Genomic DNA, 24,351 nt, shown 5'->3' with positions numbered 1-24,351 from the left:
GATATTATATCTGAAGACACATCACTCTGCTCCAAAATGCTCAACAGGAATTCAAACATCATTCTCATTGGCCTTATTTACCATTTATGCAAAGGAACAATTCCCACTGAAATCTATATTTTCCCAATGATGATTTTCTCCTACAAAATAGCACTTCTTTCACAAAATAGCATTCTGCTTTAAAAAAACAAATAAACAAAAGAAAAAAAAAACACACAACCAATGAAATAAAAAAGCAAACAAAAAAATCTAACCAAAAAACCCAACAACAATAGCAAAAAACAACAAACAAAAACCCACACCAAACAAAACAAAAAAAGTGATGGTTTAGCTTCCAATTTCATTCTAAATCTCTGTAGTTACCTGCTGCAGAGTACTCCAGGGACCACTATGAATTATCTTCTGTCTACTTAATGGAGGCATCTTGCTAAATGAAGTCTTTCTTGATCGTTTTTTGCTGTTTGGTATCTTTCTTTGGTTTTCTCCATATATTTTAGACCAAGATTTACACGTGCTCATCCAATTTGTTCTCTTTTTTTCAATATCAGTGGGAAGAACTAACCTACTGGAACACTTAGATACCTCTTGCACTGTGTCCCAGTTCTTTATGTCTTTCTCATTAGCATCTTCCATTGGAAATACAGTTTTCTTTATTGTTTCAGACTGAGAAAATTGATCTTGGCCATCTGTGTTAGTAGCATTTGACTGGACATTTGATTGATTGCTGCATGTATCATTTGACTTATTTTCTACCGTGTAATTTGCTCCAAAATCAACAGATTCATCCTTCAAAGTGTGGATACCTGAAGCTTCTTTATTAATGTCTTTTGTTTGTAGGTAATTTTCTTCTACATATTTTACCAAATTAATACATGTGTTTTCATTATTCACTTGAGAAGAGTCCTCCTCAGAGTTTAGCAAAGTCAGTGTTGGTGTCAATTTTCTTTCCATTGAAATCATCTCACTGTTTGTTTCACCCATCATTTCAGCCTGCTCTTCTTTTTGTTCCTCAAAATGCTCATTCAGTTCCTTTTTCTCATCTCTTATTACATTCATATTTTCTGTCAATTTCTCTTCTTCGATGTTGTCCCTGTTATTTTCTCCATTTTCAGTTATTATAGCTTTAGCTATTTTTACTCTTAATTTTCTCTGTTCTTCTCTTATTTGCAGCTGTTTTTCTCTTTCAAGTCTCAGGATTGCTTTCTTTTCCTCATATTCCTTACGTCTCCCTGCCTGTTCCAAATACTTCTGTCTTTCTAGCTCTTCTTGTTTCTTTTTCTCTTCTTTTTTATTTTGCATCCTTTCTTCCATTCGCCTCCTCATTTTTTCCTCTCTTACTTTCATTTCTCTCTCAATTTCTTCTTGCATTTTCTTTTTCTTTTTTATTTCATCTTTCAACTGTTTTAAGATGGGAGCATACTCCTTATGGACTAAGTAGGCTCTAAATCTAGATTGTATTTTCACAGCTGCTGTATTCCGTTGTTCTGTCAGGTGTTTACTTTCTTTTGCTTTCTGTTCTTCAAATGCCCTTTTCTCCTGTTCCATTTGCAGCTGTAGCTTCGTGATTAATTTCTAGGCCAAAATAACAATTACGATAGATTTCAACCACTTGTAAAAAGGGCAGGTGTTAGCACAAGTTTACTATTAATAGACAGCAATTGGTGTATTAACTGTTACAGAATAACATTATTCTCTAATATAACAGCAACCTCATAGTCTTTTGATAAAAGCTCATTGTACATCTTTACCTCATGTTGCATCATTTTGTCCCTCCAAGCTTTCTTTTTCTTCTGTAACTCATCTTCCATCAGAGTTTGTTGTTCCTGCAGAATAAATCAACTTAAATATTACTGTACAAAGCCTATTATACAAAATAACCTCTCCTTCAACTCCTCCACCTTGACTTTAAAATTACGCACTTTGGTGAATGAATGCCTGCATTCAAATGAGAAAGTCAGCTGTGTGAGTAACAAAATAAACGATTTGGTATTCAAATTAAGGCAGATTTGGTCAAGTACTGAAAGATATGTACCTTCAGAGAGTTACCATCTCTGTATTTGGTCCAAACAACTGCCACTCTGCACTACTGTACTACTTTAAATTCTGTACTATCAAAAATGAAAACTATGCATTTGAAACATTACTCAAAGAAGAGGTACATTATAGTAGCAACACAGCAGAAATGAAAGTTCTGAAAGTAGCATAAACATCAACTGTGTGCTGGTATGTTAATGATAATCCTACAGTCATTCAAACAGCAAGTTTGTACAGTGAAACTGAAGGAGAGTTTTTAACTGAAATTTTTTGCCAGGGGAAGAAAAACGGAAAGTCTGTGTCTGGAATCACATCTGATTGTAAATTAACAGAGAACAGCTACGTAAAAACCAGAGGTTGATCCAAAGCCTCCCAACTCCTGGTGGAAGCAAGATAAATCAGTATCAGCCAAATTAAATATACAGCAGTTCATGAAGGAACCAGTATAAACAAACCACCATTTCTTTCACCCTAAAGCCAGGTATATAAACATTGCTTTTCATGCATGTTCAGAAACATGAAGTCTCGATTCTTCCCTAGTGGAGAAGGTTAGTCTACATCTCTCACCTTTGGAAAGTGGGCTAGCCATAGAGTTAAAGATAAAGTCAAAAGAATAACTTACTATTTAACACAGACTCACTGTCAATCAATGCAGCAAAAAAGATATCTGAACAGACAGTACTTAAATATGTCTTACGTGTCCGTTTAGTATCAGAAAGTGTAGGCAGAGTTCAAGATGACCATACAACCTCAGACAGCACTCTCTTTTTCACATTAGATCTTGAATTCAATAAATCTAGGTGGCAAAACCATTATTTAAGTATCATTAATCACCTTGTGAAGAAGCTCCAACTCCATTCTTTCAGCCTCAAATTTCTCCAGATGCTGCATCCTTCTGGCATGTTCTTCTTCATTCTGTTTTTCCTGTGCTTCTCTCTCAGCTTTCCACTTTTTCCTCTTGTCATCTTCAATCTCACTTTGTGTTTTTTCCCATTGCTCAAATTTTTGTCTGCAGTTTTCTTCTACTTCATGATAAGTAAGGCTTATGTTCATTTCATCATCAGCTACAAATTTGTAATCAAGCAAGCAAACCTTTTATTTGATTTAATAATAAGCTTTGGAGAACATTAAATGGTCTTAGTGCATTGACAAGCGAATGCAACCTAAAGGATCCTGTCCTGATTTAGCCGGAATTATATAACCCCAAGGAAATCAGAGCTACAACGAGCACTTTCTTTTGAGTGATTTATACTGTACCATATGAACTACTATGAACACTTACTATGGCAACCTCTGACGTTGCCACAGCCATATCTACCAGTGTGTGTGCCGGGATTACACTTTGTGTTCAAGATAAATGCCTTTTCTGGCTGTTAGCAGCGGCTTTTAGTATCTGATGTATTTCACTCAAAAACATGCAAAGTCTGGGGCAAATGAACTCAATCCAAACCAATGTGATAAAGAAAGTTGTGGCTAAAGAACAAGCATCATTTTAATGACTCCAGTCTGGTTTCCACTTTTGGGTTGTTGTTTTGTGTTGTTTTTTCTTTTTCTTTTTATAATTACTTGAGTCATTCTAGGGTAATATTTTCTGAAATAAATTTCTATTGAGACACTGAAGACACTGATAATGATTCCAAAATCAGATAAACCACAAGCAGTCCATGCTATTGCATGTTGTAATGTGTATTATTTTACAAAGAGTATTACGATACTTATAAATTATAAGACAGAAAAGCAGGAAGTAGTAACATGATGCTAAAGATCAACACAAGCAAATGAATTACATATTTGCTTACCTGTAAGAAAGAGATCATCGGTGACTACTTCACTTCTGGACTGATTATTATAACTAGGAGTTGTAGGAACTTTCAAGTCCTTGTTTTCACTTTCAAATAGTACCTAATACAGTTTAGATTGTCATTAAGAAACAAAAATCTCCCAGAACAAGAATAATGTTTTTTATCATAATAGTGCATGAAACTCACTGCTGACTGCTATCGTTAGTACACTGAATAATGCAAATGGGTCAGTCAAAAGATGTTTACTAGAATAAGAAATATTACCATAATTCCCGTTAAAAAACACAGTATTTCTGTGCCATTTATTTACTTAAGAGTATTTTGCATTTTTAACTTGGAAAAATAAACTCTTTATATTTGGGGGTTGTTTTTGTTCAACTTTCTATGGAAACACTCATGCAACCAAAGTGTTATGGAACTATCTGCTTCCATATTTTTAAGCAGTCTATTTGAAAACAATGCTATGGACACCAAGATTTGCTGTATTTCATTCATTTTTTTTCAGTGTCAAGAAGTAATCTATCCCTGCTTGTTTACTACCTGTTCATCACATGCTTGGGATTCAGATTAAGTTAGTTAATACATCTAAATTCACAGAAAGTAATTTTGCTTTTCTAAACAATGGTCTTCAGAGAATAAAACTTCATGTTTGCAAAAGTGCTCACTAATAAAAAAACAGGTGACAAACAAAATGTTATTAAATTCAATACAGGCTTGTGTTTTTATAAAAGTTCCAGCAAATTATTCTCTCATATCTCATTAAAATACAAAAGAACTGAGGTTCCTAACCCTTCATTTGTCCTTGAGAGCTACAGGCATTAACATCCTTCTAATCACCATAAAAAGAGTAAGATTAGAGAAAAGTGTCAGAAGTGTTACAATACTGCTGAGATATTATTCTGGGAATAAATAAGAAATGATTATTCAGTTTCGTTTTTGTTAATTGCTGTGCTCAACATTTCAAGGACTGATTAAGATAACTAAATCCAAATTTTAACTTATAGATATGGTATATTGCAATTTAGACCCATTTTCAAAGAACAGCATCAACAAATACAACTTAATGCCATACAGATAGTCTAACAGAAATAAAACTAAATATATCTATATGTCTGATTAGGAAGCTATCTAAACAAGCGTAAATTATTTAGTATACTGAATAGAATTGTGTTCACTATATATATCTTTTAAATTGTGAATACCCTTTTTTTAAATTGTTCTGGATCTTCATTATACTCAGAAGCCAATTCTGCCAATTTATGTGAAGCATAGCAAGGAATTACCTCATGAATATTACCTGAAGAAGAAAGAAATACATAATTTAGTACACAGAAAGAAAATCTACTAGCAGTACCCAGTTCTGCTCTATGCTACCTAACTACTATACTTTTTTACATAACAAAAAACATTTTTTTCTTTTTTTCCCTCCAAAAATAATTTAAGAAACAAACAAACAAACAAACAACAACAACAAAATCCAAACTATACTCAAACATATATGGGAGTCATTCTTCTAAATTAAGAACAGCAAATATTTGTAACTGGAATACACACAATGATGCTATAAAAGCCCAGTGAGATCAAGCTGCATTTGTGAAAGAATTCCACAGTATAAAATAGTCACACATGCATGGCATAGAAACATTTAGTAGAATTTGTGACAAATAGGCCAAAGCCTGTCAAAGAACTATAAAAAATAACAAAAAAGAACAACTGCTTATTACAGATAGGAAGACGTAAAGTAACCTTACCAAATATATGTAAAGATGACAACAAACTTTTGTTCCCAAAACACTACATCTAATGTATGTGAAGACCATGATTCTGTGAATAACTAGAATCACAGAATCACAAAGGTTGGAAAAGACCTACAAGATTATTCAGTCCAGCCATCTAAAAATGGAGTACAGAATTACAGATGTGTAATATAAAAATCATGAGCCTGGCTTCAGACACAACACTGCTCCCAGTGACAAAGCCCTTTCATTTAATGCCAGCTTGGATAACACTGCGGACTTTAAACATCTTATGGGTCTCAACTGTATCTGCACTCTTAACTTTAGCTAGTAGTGACCTCAACTCATCTCACATTCTCATGAAGAAACTGGCCTAGGTTCTGTTTCAGAAAATGATTCTGTAACTTGTATTGTTCTATAGTTCAGCACAAGATGAACTTTTTAAAAAGCATTATATAATTTTATTCTTAGAGATTAGTGTGCTTTCAGAAGTTGATGGAATAGGTTTTACTCCTTGCTGTACTTAAAAGTTTGTACTGTTTTATTGATGACTGTTAGTCACAGTATGTGTTGCATAAATATGCTGTGATCCCTGCTTACTTGTAGTTTCTTCATCCTCTAAATCTTGGAGTATAACCTTTTCAGCATCTTGATTTCTGCTCTTTATAAAATTTAAATAGGACAGAACTGAATCTGGCAGATCATCTGAAATCTAGAAAAATTAGACAGTTAATGTAAATTCTTCATTTTAATCTCACTGCTACAGATAAAGGTAAATACTTAATATGCAAGAACACTGATTCAATTAGGATTCATCTATAAAACACCAATGCAAATTTAGTAGCTACCAAAATTATTCAGTTTCAGTGCTGGGAATTCTCACTGTTCCTACTGTCATATAATCCAGTGAACAATTAATAATTCTCATTCTTATACTTTAATTAAATTCTAATTAGAACACATTTTAGTAGCTTATCTTCTCAAAACTTCAGAAATAAATTCCAATTAACATTTCCTTTGTAACTGTCACAGATAAAGCAATTAAGAGTTGAGACAAAAATTAACTAAAACATACAATGCATGGAATCTTTTCCATAAGGATGTTACAACTCCTTCAGAAGCAAAATTAATTTTAATTTTGGTGGTAAAAGCATTTAAGGTATGTACATATATCTGATGTTTCAACTTTCTCTCCTACGTAAACATTTCCTACTCAAAATATCATCTTCTCAAAGCTTAGGGAAAATGAACTGCCTTCTCTAGATGTGTAAGTTGTTGAGCACATAAACAATCATCACTGATGCCTTGGTCAACCATTATTTGTATCAAATTTATATGATTAGTGTTCTCATATGACTAACTACGCTAATATCCTTTAGATATTAGATCATCCACTTGAATATTCTATAGATTCTGTACAACTTTTAAGCACAAGTAAAAGCAGTGTAAGCTGTCTGATCACTTACTGACTCGGCGTCACTCACAGATTCCTCTGTTACCTCTGTGTCAGGTTCATCTGCTTCAAAGGAAGAAACGCTGATTCTACTTAATTCACTTTCTATTTCTTTTTCAATTCCTTCAATATCTTCTGTCACTCTACTTTCCATAGCGTTGTATCTGCTTTCAAAGCCACACAAAGAAAATATTAACTATCACTGCCACATCAGCCAAAATACAGACCGTGCATGAGCTGTGAGCTTATTCAGATGTAAATACCGAACAACTGCCTTTAAATTTCAGAAGGAACAGCAGAATTTTGCTCTAAACACTTCAGACCACAGAGGAAGCAAGCAGAAGTTAAGAAAAAAACTATTCTCCTTCTCCTCACCCAATGTGGGGACAGGGGAAGCAGCCAACAGCCGCTCCCTCGCAGGGAGAGGGCACCCTCGTTCCCCCCCGGCTCTCCTCTCGGAGCAGGGCATGGGACATGCTGATAAAAACCACTTCTTCCAGAAGGCACCGCGCAAGTGTACCCTTCCTGGTACCGATCTCCGAGCACCTACTCACTTCTCCTACTGGCCGCGGAGAAAGACGGACAACCCCTCCGCCTTGAAACCCCCTCAGCCACTAACCGCTGTCGGGTGCTCGCCGGGAACGAAGGGAGAGCCTCCAAGCGCTGAGCTCGTCACCACGGCAACGGGACGCTCCGGCGGCTGGCGGGAGGGCGCGCCCGCGACAGGAGTTGGCGATTCGCTGTCGGGGTGGGGGGGAGGTGCCCATTGGAAGGGTAGTGGGAAGGGCTGGAAAATGGCCTGTCCTACTATGGAAGGAGTCCGCATAGTTCAGTCAAGCAGAAGTAATTAGGGGGGCAGGGAGAATGCAGACGGTTTAGGTTTAACGTGAGGTGCTGTTTACCCGCAGCAAATTTGTCCCTGAAGGCCTGCCTAGGAGTGTAGGAATACCTCTAGCAGGACAGCGAGAGCTGGCAGGTGGAGTCAGGCAGGGTTTTCGTGCAACATTGGTCCCGTTGTGGGTATTGGGGAGGGTCTGCCATTCACAGGAGGCACAGAAGGGTGGTTTTATTAATTTATTTATTTTGTTGTTGTTTGCTTGCTTCCCAGTATCTTTAAAATAGACTGGAAGACATGTGTTGGTTAAACTTATGATACTGGACTCGAGAGCAGCTGCTTAATGTTTTCTTGCAGATGTTACCAATTGGTAAGATACTCAAATAATAATAATGTGAACACATGCCCATTTGAAATCCAGTCTAACTTTTCGCAGGATCATGCAATCAGTAAACATCTCAGTATGGTTGTGTTAAGAAAATATGTTCGAGCACTGAGTTGAATGCAGGCTTGGTGCTCATTTTTTATTGCGAAGTAAACTGTAGTCATGGTGATGGAATCACAGGATACATGTCCTGCATTCGACAAACAGCTTTGCCATTAAAAAAGAAGTGTCTGTCCACATGCCTTCTGTAACCAGGAAGTAAGGGGTGGTCAACAGAAGTGTAAAGGTGGTTAAGATGCACATAAGGAAAAAATGCATCATTGTAAGATTATATTCTCTGAGGTAAGGCAGAAATATTCAGAGCTACTAAAGATTTCCTCATAGCCATTAAATGTAAAATGAATATTGTTTCGTAAAGACAATATTTTCCTGATAAGTGATTAAAGAGGAAATTGAATCACTGTTAAAATGCTTCAAAAGAAAGCAATGCAACTATATAATTATTAGAGCAACGTGGTATAGAGGGAGGCGACCCTGCCTATAGCAGAGGGGTTGGAACTAAATGATCTTAGGGGTCCCTTCCAACCCAAACCATTCTATGATTACAGCAGAACCATTTTTGATGCCAGGGTTCAAGTGAAATTTGCAACCATTTAAAGCTATTTTTTTTCCCCCTGAAAACAATGAACAAAATCAATGGTTTAATACATTCCAGCTTTGAAAATTCTGATGAAATTTAATTGCTCTTAAAAGCAGGGCATCTTCTCCAGGGAAAATGCAAAAGCATGTATCTAATTTATCTCATAAGACTTTTGAAGTTTACACAATGCATTCTAGCCCCAAGTTCATTTCAGAGCTAGTTTGAGAATGGTTTAACTTTTTCACTCTGCAATTTAGCAATTAAATTTTTATAATTCAGATAACAAGAATATGGTCAAGAAATAAAAAACTGGTGTTTGCCAAATCTTTTCATCAGTAAATTTGATACATATGTAACATGCATTTTGTATGTAAAATAAGTTCTTATTAACTCAAGATAGGTTTTGATTATAAATGCTTCATCTTTATCATTTTACTATATTTTACAAATGGTGGAGGATGTAATTAATCTTCAGTAATTCTGACAAAAGATGAGAACCACATGCAATTCCTTTTAAACACATCCCTTTGGATTCAAAATACACATGCACATTCTGGCTATGTGCATGAGTCTGTGCATGTTTGTGTGCTTGTCTGTCTTACAAGGGAAAGGTACGGGACAACTGCAGTGGGCTGCTCTTGCAGCTTTTGTCATCTCTGCAATCTAAGTATTCCTCTATACATGCTGCCTCCAAATGTCCTCAGAAGTTAAGAGAAAAAAATGTTAATGAATATTATGTATAATATAATATATATATAACGTATTATAAATGTATAAAATGTAATGTTAGAGGCAATTGAAACCAGCCACCTTGTTGATGCATCTGCTGTTACTTCCAGCTTTTGTTCAACATCAGGCTACTGTCTAAGTTTGATCAGAAATAAAAAAATCACCTAAATATTGATAGGTTTAATTGTATCTGTTTCATATTAGTAACGTGGAAAATAACCTTAACTTAACTGTCTTCAATGGAATGTTCTTGGTTAAAAAAAAAAAAAAAAAAAAGTGTTTTATTTTTCTTTCCTTTTTATTTATCAACTTAAAATTAATTATTAAAAATAGTCAATAATCCTTGTTTTCTTTTCCAGGCTCCGGGTGTTATGGTTTTGACATTTGCTTTGTGGCTTTTATTTGACATAAATAATTTATTTGGTTTGCTGTGTGAGTATAAATAGATTTTCACTTGTTTGATTGAAATGTTTGTAAGATAAATGAACAAAAGCAGCTACTTTTTCACAAGGTGGCAGTATTGAATTGAAATGCATAGGTTATTTTTCTTTTGGGGATGTTTTCCATCAATATGATCTTCAAAAGAGGATAAAATACAGCACATATCAGTCCATGTAAAACTTATTTGTTATTACAATTTATACAGTTTATTTATTTAACTTGGTGTATGGCCTGTAGAAGTATTATTGAAATATAATCCAGATCTATTGGTACTTTAAAATATAATTTATCAAAACACATTTGGCCCACATTTGGCAAGATTATAGATAATTTAAGTGGGTATATTGCACTGGTGGAATAAATGCCTGTTGGCACTTGTGCTTTCTTTGAGTCACATGACAAGAGCAATGCTCTAAAGGAATAGTTTTTCTCATCTCTGCTGAGAAGAGTTCACCCATCCGGTAAAGAACTTCTTAGAGCATTTGTGACAGAAATGACAACCCACTGCTAGATTCTGTGCCTATTCAAATGTGATTAAAAGGTAAAGAGGACAGTTGCCAATCACAAAGACGGAGGACAGTGTGGAATTTGTATCTGGAAGATCTCTATTCGTGTCCACACAGGATTTGCACATGCAGTACTAAATTTTGGTGTACAAACAGTTGTTAATATTGTTTAGCTGAGTATGTTCAGCTCATATGTTGCCATCAACTGAATTTATGAAATACATCTTTTGGCTTCCATGACTGATTGCAGTAAGGATGTTCTTTTATCATTCTACTATTTCCATCCTCTTTGTTGGTTTGATTTGTTGTTTTTTGTTTGTTTGTTTCCTTGATAATTTTGTTAGTGGAAGTCTTGAATAAAAAGAAGTAACACCTTGTATTACAGTTTCTTCAGGTAAGAACCAACTGGTGGCACGTGTTTCTTTTATGTTACTTGGAGTTGGATTTATTATTATTTTTACATCAGTTGTGGATTCCTTGGAATTGTTCAGGCGCCTACTAGTTATGATAAGTGTAAATCAGTCTCCAGCTTTTATTAAATTTGAAAATGTGGGTGAAACCAGAATGATCCTGACTTGATGTTGTATTTAAATAGCAGGCCAATAGAAAGATCTTGTTAGATGAAGTCCAAGTTCCAATGAAATCTGAACAAAACTGGAAATTTCCATATGAATTTATCTATAGGCAGAGAGATTTGAGGAGTCCAGGAATCTCCTTTCTACTAATTTCTGGCTATTACCCTACTTATTTGGTGTTTCCTTGACAGCTTATTAGATTTTGATAAAGAATTGTCTCATTTCTAGCTTTCATGAAGTTGTATGAAAATTAGGTAATGTGGATAAAATTTTGTTTCAGTACAAATGAACAAAATTCATGAACTATCTTTGTTATCTTCTTTCTGCATCTTCTAGTCAAAGGAGTTCTTTCCTAAGTGTGAGACTTCCAGGTCTCACAGTAAGAACTGAATGTGGAAATAATGAAACAAGCTTACTTCAGTGGAGCACAGCTGTTTGTGATCCGCTTTTATTTTACACTTTCCTGGAGGTTGTGGCTTTATCACTAGCTCTGAACAGTGAATTGTGCTTTGCTTGAAGCCCAGTTCTTAGTTACAAATACTATCTAATGTTAAAAGTGACTATAATGTCATTTTCTTGGGGCCTCCGGGAAAAGAATAATTCTTATTACAAAAAATATAAATAATAATGATGAAGGGCTATTTAGGAGCTTCTGGAATAATTTCTTATATTTCTTGGTGTTGTGGTTTAGCATGGCAGGTGAATAAGCACCACACAGTTGTTTGCTCACTCCCCCATTTGTATCGTGGCATTTACATTTTCTAATGAATTAACAGCTTTACTATTTGAACGTGTAGTTTAGATCCAAGTAGAGATCAACTGCATGGAATGTCCTTACTTTTAAAAACAAGAAGCAATAACAAATACAAACATAGTTGTTACCACTAGTAATTGTACTGCCTTGAAACTTTACTAAGTCATTTATTTTTCTACTAACATCAATTCCAATAGCTTGAACACTCCTCAAAGTACTATGTGGAAGGCAATATGTACCAAATTCATAAAGATTCTGCTTCTTCCCTATTTTGCAATTCCAAAATCTATTTGAGAAAACTCCCACAATGCTTGTCTTATAAACATTGAAAGGTTCTTCAAAACCTACTAGCATAACACAAATAAATTAGTTTTACTCCACCAAAGTTAATTTGTATCACCAAGATTTATTTAATAAATGTTAATCTAAAATGCTAGAGCACTCCCTGCTTTATATTGTGGTTCTATATATTGCAAGATTTGAACTGTCAGGAATGATGCATTCTGGAGTTGATTATTTGTTCTGAAAAAATTGGTTGAAAGACTGCAGTTAAATTTCACTTGTAATTTCACTTGATCTCAACCTTAATTAAAATACCACTGGAGTATAGTCAATTACAGTAATTCATCATTCACTGTGCAAGCTTTTGAACTTTGTTGTTCAAACAGCAATAGCAACTGAATTAAGTGGGAGAAGCCTTATTTGTTGTTTTCTTTTGCTTTGTTTTTTAATCAAAACTTTCAGTAGGCTAGGAGTTCTCATGTGCAAGTATAACCTGCTATACTCTGTGATCAGCTTGTCTGCTTCAATTACTGTTGAAGGTATATTTTAACAAGTTGTGCAAAGACCCCTGATCTAGGTTCAACATAAGATGCTAACAACTTCTAGCCCAAAGCAATGCATTTCCTAGCCAAAGAGTGTGATGTTTATGTATATTTGCATCACATTTATTGTTTTTTGTTTGTTTGTTTATTGCTATTATTGTAAAGCACTGTGCTTACTAACAAAAATAACAGGTAGGATTTTCTATTTCAGGACAGCTAAGTTGAATCTAAACTATGTTCTGTGGCTCATCTGACATCACCTGGGATAAGCAACTTCTGCCTGCCTATGCTACATTTGTACTTTGGTCTGCCCTTTGATCTTCTCCTTCTACTTTCAGCTTTATTATGAGACTGATAGCTGTGACATGGTTTGGGTCATATTTAGCAAACTGATTGCTTGCAAGTGACCCTTGTCAAAATCTGAATATCAATAAAAGGTCAAGGATTATACAATCCATACATACTGTTATCTATATATGCATGTGCCAAATGCTACAAACATTTATTGACAGGTCTACCATTAGTGGAACAACAGAAGTGATGATGTTTCTGAATATGGGGATAAGAATCCAGCTGAGAAGGAACCTGTGTGGAATATTCTGGATGCTGTGCAGCAGAATGTAAGGAAAGCACGAATCAGAACTTAATTAAAAACAAAACAACTCCTTTAATAAATGATTACCTTTTCAGGGTCAGCTACTCATACTTAATGTGTGGGGGTGTGTGTATGTGCAGATTCCTTAATTTACAGGGGCATGGTTTAGATTAGCTATTTGGCACACTTGTCGATGTATTTAGGAATTAATGCTGTTCCTGTTATTGAAGTTTATTGTAGCTAAAGAAAATATGAGTTCCCTAATGTATTCAACAGTGTGTGATATCATAAGACACTAGGTCAGCATATATCTGGATGCTAACATGAACAATTGGCAAGTAGCAAGGGTATGAGGTCAAATCAGAGCTCCTACTGTGAAGGCATCTGAATAAATACTGCAACAAGCCTTTCTCAGAAATTAGCTTAAATTCTCAAATTAATTTAATTGTTAATCACTTTTGTGGTCTACAAATATGTAATTTGTTTCCTTTTTGGAAAAATCTTTTAGAGAATTTATATGACTTCAGTTATTTTGGAAGTTGTTACCAAAGTTTCTGACTGAGCCATGAGCAACATATTCTGGACTAACCCTTCAACATTAGATATTTGTGTTTAGCAATCTCTAAGACAAAATCTGGCAGTTCCACAACAAACAAACAAAATAAAAGTGACAGCATAGACATGATTGAAATTTCATCATAATTCAGAAAGAAAAAATTCTGGAATTATGTAAATGGCAAGATCAATTCTGTGAAAACACAGGTTGAAACAGGGAGATGTTCTAAAGATCTCTTGCTAAGAAAAAGAAGTTTTGCAGGTATGACTCTAGAATTGGCAAAAGGAAAAAAAAGTCTTTTCAAAATCTCTTTTTTTTTTTTTTTTTAGTTCCTCGGTTGGAGGAAAGTAGTGTTTGTGTATTTTTCTTTAAAGTGTTTTATAAACTATGTCTGCATTTACTGCATTCATTAGGGAAAAGCATTCACAATGTTTTCTTTTGTTGAAATTCATGTTGTGCACATCAATTGCACATCAATGGCTTGCACACAATTTCTATGCTGAATAAGTCATTAGCATCACAAATTGCAGTACTTACAAAGGTTAACGGTAATTGTTAAATTTTAATATTTGCAATATTTTTTTTCTGTTTGCTTTTATTCTAATATCATTTCAAACTTTAAAGAATGTTCCTTCCAAAACTATTTTTTTAAGCCTCCAAATATCCAGTGCATGTCCTTGTAAGTTATAAGTACACAAGGTTGAACTATGCTCTGCAGGAACTCCTCTTTTATGGATATAGAGGGAAATTGTCTAATTTAATTGTCTAAATCAAATCACAGACATTGGTTGAGGTAAAATTCGTCTGCAAGACAGATTTTTCTAATTATTGGAGTTACAAGTTATAACACTTTTATTTTAGATGGAATGCTGTGGAAGATACAGTGTCACATAGTGAGAAAATAATAAAAACAAGGAAAACTGTGCTCAGATCCCATGGTCATGCACAAAATCTAATCTGAAGAAATGGTTTTGTGATATCGCAGGGAATTCAACATACAACATAGTTAGAAATTAAAAAATACCTTGCAGGATATAAATTTTGCTACTAAATGGGCTTTGGAGAAAATATTCAAAGCATGTTTTCCATCAAGACTTGCCTTGCAGATATGAAAATATTAATAATAATTATTAGTTCATCACTTGTCACTCTGAAGCCTTGTTTTTTACTCTTCATGTGTCAGTCATATAGGCAAATACTTGAAAACAAAAGTGCATACCTCAGAGAATCAACATCATAGGGATATTTAATAATGATTATGATGCAGTAAGCATCTTGACATTTAGTAATCTATGCTGTGCAAATCAATAATGATAATGGTAGTGTCAGTATATGAAAAGTATGTAGTACCTCTTCTGCTTGTAATTACTATTCCTTATTTATAGAATGACAGCAATTACTTCACCTGTTTAAGTTACTCATTGCCAAAGCATCTTCAGCGTAGAGTAAGGTATTGGAATCTGAGATTTGTTGCTCAAGAACAATTCATTTTAACATCTCCATATCTTAATATACTGGACGAATATGTGGAAAGTAAGGTGTTCTCATAGAGTTTATTAATCCTGCCTTTTCTAGGTAGATATTTTATTATGACCATTCTCTAGAAGGATTTCATATAATTGTATTTTTCTAGTTTGAGTTATTCTGGTTTCACTTGTTTATATTTTCTACAACTTTAAATGATTAAACTTGATTAATTGATCCCACTTTAATACTATATAGTCAGTAATTCAGAGAGCAATGTCAGTTGTGGAATCTAAAATTCTTCCTAATGTATCTTTGTAACAGAATAGTTGTTAATAATGTGATCTCATACTGTCTGTCCACCATAAGCTACAGTCCAACCAAATTCTGTAACTGTTGTCCTAATGCAAAGATTATTGAAGTATGAATAGAAGCAGCTCCTATTGTTCTCAGTGACAACTTGGCACACACAGGTCGGAGGATAATGTACTTTAGTGTGTGTATTTTCTTAAACAATACATATCAAGACCTCTCATGAACATTCACCATTAAATGTTGCTGAATCAAGCAGATAGGTAAATAAATAGACACATGTATGAAAATAATATGTAAGACTGGCCGTGCTGCCATACATGCTGCTGGTAATAACACGAGTAATTATAGAAACATCATTATTAGTAAAGAATTTACTAAGAAGTCTTGGAAAGAACAGAGTATAAAATCTACTGTATAAACAGGGTTTTTAAACTTCATTTTTGAGATAAGAAAATGGAGATAAGTATTATTTATTTAATCTGCAGTGCTGATAGGTAGACACTAGAGGACACAGAGAGCTAAAGGATTACACAAGACATATAAAAATAAACATAAGATTCATAGAAAGCCACAATGTACATGCCTTATATGTATGCCACACCTTAGAACATTTTAAGTAAGAAGATTTGAGCCATGTAACACTATACTTCCAGAAAAAAGTTTGTTCAGAGACAGTGGGCTTCAGAGGTCGGTGACACAGCAAAAAACTCATTGCAGCTGTCATTGTCTTTAAGCTCAGAAGGTGATTGGTGATTTCAGTCCAGCTAGCTTAGAAGATGTGTGGCCAAAATTAGGAGATGTTCCTAAAGGGATGGATGATGTGAGAGTGCAGAGGGAAATAATAACTGCATAAATTCCAAATACGAGTGAATAAAGAAAGAAAATGCAGACTGTGGTTGCAGTCTTTCATGTGGCTTAAAAGCACCCTGCTGCTACAGAGACTGTCCTCGTTGTCTTCATGTTCTGCCTGAGCATTGGCACTTGTACACATATAGCTTTGTTGGAGACTAATTCAAAGCCCCATCTGGTCTAAAAATAATTAAAATAAATAAATAAATAAATAAAAATAAAAAAGCAGTCTGTTTATATCATTACTCGTGCAGTATTGTTTCTGTTGTTACTGGCCAATGCTAGTCAAGAATGAAATATGTATACATTTCAGGGCTTCAAATTTTACTATGTACATAAAGTTCTCTAACTCCTGTGCAAAAATGAATCTCTCTCTTACTTTCTCTGCATTTACCCCAACACAACCTGCGCCTAAATGAACAATGTTTCAGCTTCAGTGGTTAGCCTGGCATGCTGACTGCTTTCCCTGACAGCACCCTGTTACCTCAGGACTAGGATGCTGTCTTGAGATCTGTGGGCTCAGCCTCTGGAAGAGAACAAAACTGCAAACTTGTTTTTTCCAACCTGTATAATGGATGCTTCACTAGTTAGACTCTATTCAATATATGGGGCTGGAATCACTGCCAGTATTATACCAAAGTTAGTAACAATGTTAGTCATAAACAAAAGATGACTAATTTTTCTGGGATTCTCTGGGGATCTTAGGGAGAATTTTTAGATGACTTAGGGTGACTCTATTGCTTGGTTTAACCTGAATTCTTATAAAGGCAGAGTTACAAGCTAGATACCCTGTACCACTGAAGCAGGTGCTTTGAAATCATGTGGTAATTGAAGTCAGTCTCCCGAAATATTTTTGGACAAGGTAAGGAGGCACGAATGATGTCCCTACATGGCTAGACAGTCCTGGAAAAGCAGTGGTGTGAATGCCAACTTGTTGATTTTTGTTCATATTGTGAAAGAAATAAAAATTATAGTTATCTTGTTTCCACTTACTGCTTAGCTCCCAAGGGAACAGAATATGCAGTTCTCACAGGACAACTCTAATTTCTGTTTGGTACTTATCCAAAGCTAATTTAAGCTAATGTCAGTTCTTCAGTGAATGTCATGTCTGTGTTTTGAATTGGAATCTTCTGTAGCCCTGCAGATAAAGCTACTCCAGAACACAAGTTATGGAGAACATGTCCAGATATTTTAAATACCAATTTGGTCTAAGACAGATGTGATAATTTAGGGTATGGCTTCCAAGTCTTTGAAGATATAAGCTCAAAAGAACATGATAGATCAAAAATTTGGCTGAGATGAAAAGCTTGAAAACTATCACAGAAGCACACTAGATGTGACAACACTATTATCCATTAACAAACAATTAAAAAATGAAAACCTAGCTTGAAAATGCAACTTTAAGAGGGTGACAAGAGTTGTTTGTTTTTTTTTCATAGTGAAGCAGTGTCTTTGAACAATCATTAACCAAGATCCTATTTTCCATACTTAAAAAAAACATTTTGAATTCCAAAAAGAACATGAATGTTATTTTTCTTTAACAGATGTAATGACATTAATATATATTATCCCAGTGCTCTAATGTTATTTCAGAATGAAAAATGACATTTCTTTAAAGAACATTCTTGAGACACAGTTACCTGCCAAATGCACATGAAGACAGTCCTGCATCATGCTTTGATCACAGAACTCATGGAATTTATCTCTGATGGAAGTCATCACAGTGATCTGTATATTTAATAATTTGTTAAAAAACAAACAAACAAACAAACAAAAACCTCCTAGCTAGATTACCATCATAGACTTTCCTTTGAAAACAATTTATGTTCATATTTTGTTTTGTTTGTTTGTTTTGTTTTTCTTTTCTCCCAATACAAACTCTTTTTTCTTAAGTTATAAATATTTACATGTAGTCTTACCTCTCTCTCTCTCTCTCTCTCTTTTTTTAAAGACAAAGAATTAGTGTTTTATTTTTGATCAACTCAGTAATGCATTCCAACACAGGAAAAAAAAAGAGAAATCTTATGAATTGCTGGAGTTTGGGGTTCATTAAATGGTCTTTTTAAATACTTCTATCTGTAAATAAACAACATTATTCACATGCACTGACAATTTCAAAATCTAGAACAACTGGAAAATGGCTGTACAATTAGCTTATGGTGTTTTCTTTTGTTTAAGCACATTTTATGTACTGGTTTTGATTGAAGCTTTCCAGACTTTGAACATTGCTAATTCTTATGGTTTATCAAATGTGAAGTGGTTTATTTCTTTAAGTTCTAGATTATAATGTGAGAATTAAAGGTTCACTTCTACTTGTCCTGCCAGAAAAGAAAAGTTTGCAGCAACATACACAGACTTAAAAAAAGACTGAATGTGGGAGGGAAGCACAGACTGTATTTTTTATAAAAGCTTGAGAAGATTGATCACATACTTTATGAGCACTGGATTTGGCTGGAGTTGATAATAATGCATCTCTCAGGATCTGGTTTAGCTGCAGCTATTTTGAATTTATGTTAGTAAGAGTTCCCAACTGCTAATCATTCCCTTACCTGTATGTTTTGCAGGCACAACAAAACTCATTATTACAACTTGCAGGAGGACACATGTTGAACTTAAGTTCAAATTCAGTGAATGAAACTTAAAACTGCAAGAGAGTCATTTGTTACACATGCCATTTTTCTGTAAAAACTATAGTAGTTTTTATCATACCAAACATGTATTTCTACCTCAGTTCAGTTCCACTCCTAATGTACTCAGTTATCTGGAAGTGTAGATGAACTTGAAGGTCCTCTCAGGGAAAGGGCAAATTGCGTGGTGACCTTGTAAGAATAGACTTTAATATTAGACATTTATAAAGACCATGGGAAGAGCAGGGTTCAAAAGACAATTCCAACTTCTCCTCATAAGATAAAGAGTGTCATAATGCCCAAATGCCTAGGTGATACAACCCATAATCTGTCCAGTGTATAAAACAAATGAAGATGGTTAACTTTTTCTTGAGATCTGTGCCTGTAATTTCACACTTTTCCAGTGCAGGAGAAGCTTAAGGTTTACTGTCTATCAGACCTAATGAATACAGCACACAAACGTCAACCTGCAGTGTTAAAGTCTAGCACAGCATATGATTCTTAGATACTATATTACTTGCAAACACCATGAATTTACGGAGTGTATTTTCTTGAACATCATTCCAGTTTAAATGTGGATAGCAACATACATATTTTTGAATACTAATTGTTTTCTTGAAAGTCTGCTGCAGTTTGTCAAATCACTGTTTCATTTAATACTTATGGTTCTAAGAAACAAAATGCTGCTGCTGAATGTAAATGAAGCATTTCTCAATGCTTTTTGAGTCTGATTCAAGATTCAGTGCTGAAATATTGGATGAACATGGCTGCTACACCCTTCACTACTTTCACCTCCAGTATACCAGTCTGGTTCATGTTCTGTTATCACATTCATTGGGCTCTTATTTGTAAAGAACTCAACCAATTACTAGTTAATTAATGAAGGTTTTGGGGTTTTTTGTCTCATTTTGGATGTTTCATATCCTGATGAGGATTAGAAACACTTTTAAAGCTTCTGTGAAACTTGCTTTCACAGAATTCATGCACAGATTTCCATCATTTATGGAGGAAGGAATGAAGTAAAGAAGTAACTCCACGGTTGCTACAGAGAGCAAAGGCAACAAGAAGCACACTTGGTCTTGCATGCATTTTGCTACTTGTAAGCAGAGCCCCAGGTTAACCTTTTCTCATACTTAGGAATTCTGACCATTTCTTTCCTGTAACATGCTGTACTTATGTTTCTAATAAAGGGTATGCTTATGTGACAGTCCTTTCTTTGAATGTCCTCAGTCATATATTTTCTTTACTACAGCAGAAACCTGGAAACTCAAACTTTTCAAACCTTTCTCTGGCAAACCTGGTTGAGAATATCCAACAGATGCAAAAAAATGGGGAAGGAATGATGGACACTCAGGCAAGACATTATCTGCAGGTCCCTGCACACACCCTTGTAGCCATGTGTACTAACACAGACTTCTCACTACAGCATGGCTGTGCAATTGGGTCTTGTTTTTATATGAAATGCAGCTGAACTTTTGGACTCTTATGCACTTCTTAAATCTGCTGACCCAAAGCTCTGCATGACATGATCATCACTCATTGTGTTAGAGTATGGCTGTAAATAAATATCTCAAAATGCTAACAGTATTTCCCCTTACTAGAAAGGATTCTTCGTCATTATCTCTGAAAAATATCTGTGAATACCAATATTTTTCAAATCCTCAGTTTATCTGTTGTACCTTCAGTCATCTGTGAGAGTGTGGCCTGTGGGAATGCAAGAAGGGCTGTACAGAGCAGCAGCTGTGGAGCAAGATGAACACCTCTAGAAGAAGAAAGAATGGCTCATGTATCTGACTGGATAAGCGCCTTCACAAGCAGTTGAAGAATGTTTGTGGAATGCTCTGTTGGCATGTAAAGGTAGATAGCAAAGTTGTGCGGGTGAATGGGAAAGCTGGAAAAAGAAAACTTGCGAAGGTATATAAGTGATGTGAGAACTTGTAATAAATTATTTGGATTGTTCACATCTGAGTCCATGCATCAGATGCTGCACTGGCCCATGTGTAAGAAGGTAGTTAAGATTTAAAAAAATGAACTAAATGGAGAGAGACAATCCAAATTGCAAATAGCATGGCCACTGGCACGCTCTTTCCAAAGTGCTGTGTCATGTCATTGCTAAAGATCACAGTCATTCTTGATCTAAGCACCAGCTCACATCCTCCAGGAAGTAATTTCTTTTCCACACAGATTTATTATGTTCTGAAGAGGTAATGAATATAAATGAAAGAATCTAAGAGTAAATTTGTTTACGACATTGGCAAGGCTGTACAAACACAAAGGGTAAGTAGTCCCCTAAAACATTTCTGCATATGTATTCAGTCTTTTCAATTTCTTCCACCTCAAAAACAAATGTAAGCTCCTAGTGAATCTAACTTACAAATAATGTTGTAATTGGCTCCTTTGCATTGCACACATTTCATTGTATCTTGTCTAAATGTAAAAGTCAAAGAGAAATTCTTCAAGAGAAAGAGCAATTCACATGGACTAGACTCCATCAGGTTCTGTGAAGTTCTTCAAAATGAATAATAGCATGATCAAGAATAGGTCTTGAATCACAGTGCTTTTGTATATGATATATAATGTAATACATTGGATGTTGTCTGTATCAGTAAGATATTGTGAAGCTTATTAGAAACATAACCAGAAAAGATATAACCTTAAGCAAAAAACAATTACTTGAGACCATTGTTACTTATATCTTGATTTAGATATAAATTGTTTAAATCTGTAATTCTACATAAGAGAATAGTCTCAGACTCAGAACTTCTTGATTTCTATCTTTTTCTCTGCCACTGACATATGGGGTCATTTTATGCAAATAATTTCATCTCTTACTGTTTCAAATCTCCCTCTGTAAAGTGGAATAAGAACACTTTATTTTTTAATCTGTCTTAATTAATTTGTTTTGATTTTTATGCCTCTTATGCCTAGAGCTTATTTGGTGATCTTTGTTGGGAGTCACTGGGTGCTGTCCTAATAAAGAATTTCGCTGTCACTAGTTAAGGTTATTGAGTCTGGTTCCTGACGAGAAAAAGTCAGTATTCACATGCTAGAATCATAATAGAGTCATTTATAAAACTAAGGTGAAGCTGCTTAAAACCCAGCTATCAGCAATATATGTCTGCTCCTATTAGGAATAATCAGTGCTTCCACTCTCCATCAGTTAGACAGGTGTTCCACACTTGAAGCTGCTTAAAACCAGACAATGGCCAGACAATTTCATCCACAAATTTATACAGAGCTTATGTCACCAATAGAAAATCCAGACGATAAAGACACAACTTAAGATAGCACTTATGTTTGTTACTTTTTTTTTTTTTAAAACAATTCATTTTAATACTGTAGTATCTGTAGACATTTTCATTAGTGTCTGACTCAACAAAGCAAGAATTTTATGAAAGTACTGAAAATAAATTTTTTCTGAACTATGTAGTACCAGATGTTTGCAAAGTGGAATACATTTACGTTCCCTGGTTGGAATCACTACTGTTTTAAATGGTTTGCGTGTTTATGCAATGGTCCCTTAAAATAACTTTTGCAATTAAAAAGTTATTGGCAGCAATATTCCCACACTGATTCAGGATTCTGGTGAACATAATCATCTGTATTTTAAATTAATTCACTTGTGGTGGTGGATTATTTCTTAATGAATTTAGCCCTCAGACAACAACCAAGAGGAAATCCCAACTCAACAAGGCAAAAAAGTTTTACTCTACAATATATCAAATGATGCATCGCCATCGTCATGGATTCTGATATCTGATACAGGCAAGAGTGAAAGAGTTTGAAGGCTAAATCTGAATCTCTTCTTTTGTATAGCTTAAGTCAGACTTCTGACTTCAAATTTCATAGAAATAATGAATAATCTTGACAAGTTCACACCTTCGTGTGCCTCCGGTGGCGTAGTGGCATAAGGTGCTGCTTGCAACACCAAAGGCCCGGGGTTCGAATCCCCCCTGTGGCGCAAGTGGCAGAAATGCTGCTCTACTACACAGAAAGGCTCGAATCCCGGGAGTTGGACTCGATGATCTCTAAGGTCCCTTCCAACTTGCACGATACTGTGATACTGTGATACTGTGAAAAGCTGTAGAACTAGGTCAGCTAAGCTAAAATTATCACAACAAATTAGTCTTACAGGTCTGTTTCTAAACAACACGAGTCATATGAGCTCCTTTGAATGTGTAAACACATTCCCACACCTGGGAAATACTTTATTTTATGTAGCATCTACCCATGTTAGGATGAATCCATTAATAATGGCCAGACTTGGTTGAAATCAAAAAACCTTTGAACCTGTTTTTCATATTTTCATGATTTTTTTTTTTCATAATTCATGAATAGATTTTGTTCGTTTGTGTGGGGGTTTTTGTTTTTTGGTTTGTTTTTTTTTTTGTTATTTTGTTTTTTGTTTCATAGACATCAAAATACACAGAATCATAAAATGGTTTAGGTTGGAAGAACCTTTAAGATAATCTAGTTCCAACACCCTGCTATAGGCAAGGACACCTCTCTCTACATCAGGTTGCTTACAGCCCCATCCAGCCTGGCCTTGAATGCCTGCAGGGAGTAGTCCACAGTCTCTCTTGCAACCTGTTCTCGTGTCACGCTACCCTCACAGAATTTCTTCCTAATATCCAAATATCTAAATCTACCCTCTTCCAGTTTAAAGCCATGTCCCATTCACATTTTGCTATATGCCCTTATAAAAAAAATCTCTCCCATTTTCCTGTAGGTCTCCTTCAGCTGCTATAAGGTCCCCCAAGTGCTTTTATTTCAGCATAATCATCACACTGGTAGTTACTTTTCGGTTCTTCTCTTGTTCTCACTTCACAAAGGAAATGTGCCTGCAACTCAACTCTGCCAGTTAGGAGGCAGAAATCAGTAACATTTCTCATTACTTCCTACTAATCTAATTCAAACTGGAAGAAAAGCAAACATTCCAGATGTAACTAGGAGACTTATGAACTGTAATCCTATTGAAATTTTACTGTTAGAACTTGACTCATTCTGCAATCTCGAATTTGAGTCTTTCATTGCTATTGGAAGGCTATAAATCCTCACATACTCTTTCCCTTCCTTACTCACTTGAGTGAGCAAGATTAGGACAAATATTCCCAAATTCAAGGATTGTTATTGCTCTGTGTCATAGTTTTGCAGTTTTAAGTTCTTTATATAGCTCATGGCACGATTGTTGTGTTTTGTTCTGTTTGTCTTATTGCTTGACTACTTGCTTT

The 24,351-nt window shown here is 35.0% G+C and overlaps 2 protein-coding genes across 2 annotated transcripts in view; one reads left to right on the top strand and one right to left on the bottom strand.

The window, feature by feature from the left end:
- The window catches only part of LRRIQ1 (leucine rich repeats and IQ motif containing 1), a 98,105-nt gene extending 90,586 nt beyond the window's left edge, over nucleotides 1-7,519 (bottom strand). Inside the window, exons 1-8 of the mRNA XM_072339853.1 lie at nucleotides 7,401-7,519; nucleotides 7,039-7,192; nucleotides 6,173-6,284; nucleotides 5,039-5,133; nucleotides 3,834-3,936; nucleotides 2,869-3,098; nucleotides 1,749-1,823; nucleotides 364-1,572 (exon numbers count right to left, since the gene is read on the bottom strand). Of these exons, the coding sequence (XP_072195954.1) occupies nucleotides 364-1,572; nucleotides 1,749-1,823; nucleotides 2,869-3,098; nucleotides 3,834-3,936; nucleotides 5,039-5,133; nucleotides 6,173-6,284; nucleotides 7,039-7,192; nucleotides 7,401-7,501 (2,079 nt within the window). The 5' untranslated portion in view covers nucleotides 7,502-7,519. The remainder of the gene's footprint in view (nucleotides 1-363; nucleotides 1,573-1,748; nucleotides 1,824-2,868; nucleotides 3,099-3,833; nucleotides 3,937-5,038; nucleotides 5,134-6,172; nucleotides 6,285-7,038; nucleotides 7,193-7,400) is intronic.
- On the top strand, nucleotides 7,500-14,882 carry TSPAN19 (tetraspanin 19). The gene is given in 8 exon segments (XM_072330509.1): nucleotides 7,500-7,553; nucleotides 7,637-7,868; nucleotides 9,819-9,838; nucleotides 9,841-9,867; nucleotides 9,974-10,046; nucleotides 10,947-11,110; nucleotides 13,227-13,334; nucleotides 14,727-14,882. Coding segments are annotated over 8 exon segments (834 nt in total).
- The last annotated feature ends 9,469 nt before the right edge of the window (nucleotides 14,883-24,351 follow it).

The sequence above is a fragment of the Excalfactoria chinensis genome, chromosome 1, assembly GCF_039878825.1.
Source record: "Excalfactoria chinensis isolate bCotChi1 chromosome 1, bCotChi1.hap2, whole genome shotgun sequence".
NCBI lineage: Eukaryota > Metazoa > Chordata > Aves > Galliformes > Phasianidae > Excalfactoria > Excalfactoria chinensis.
Note: the sequence above shows the minus strand (reverse complement) of the source record. Positions and strands in the feature narration are given on the sequence as shown.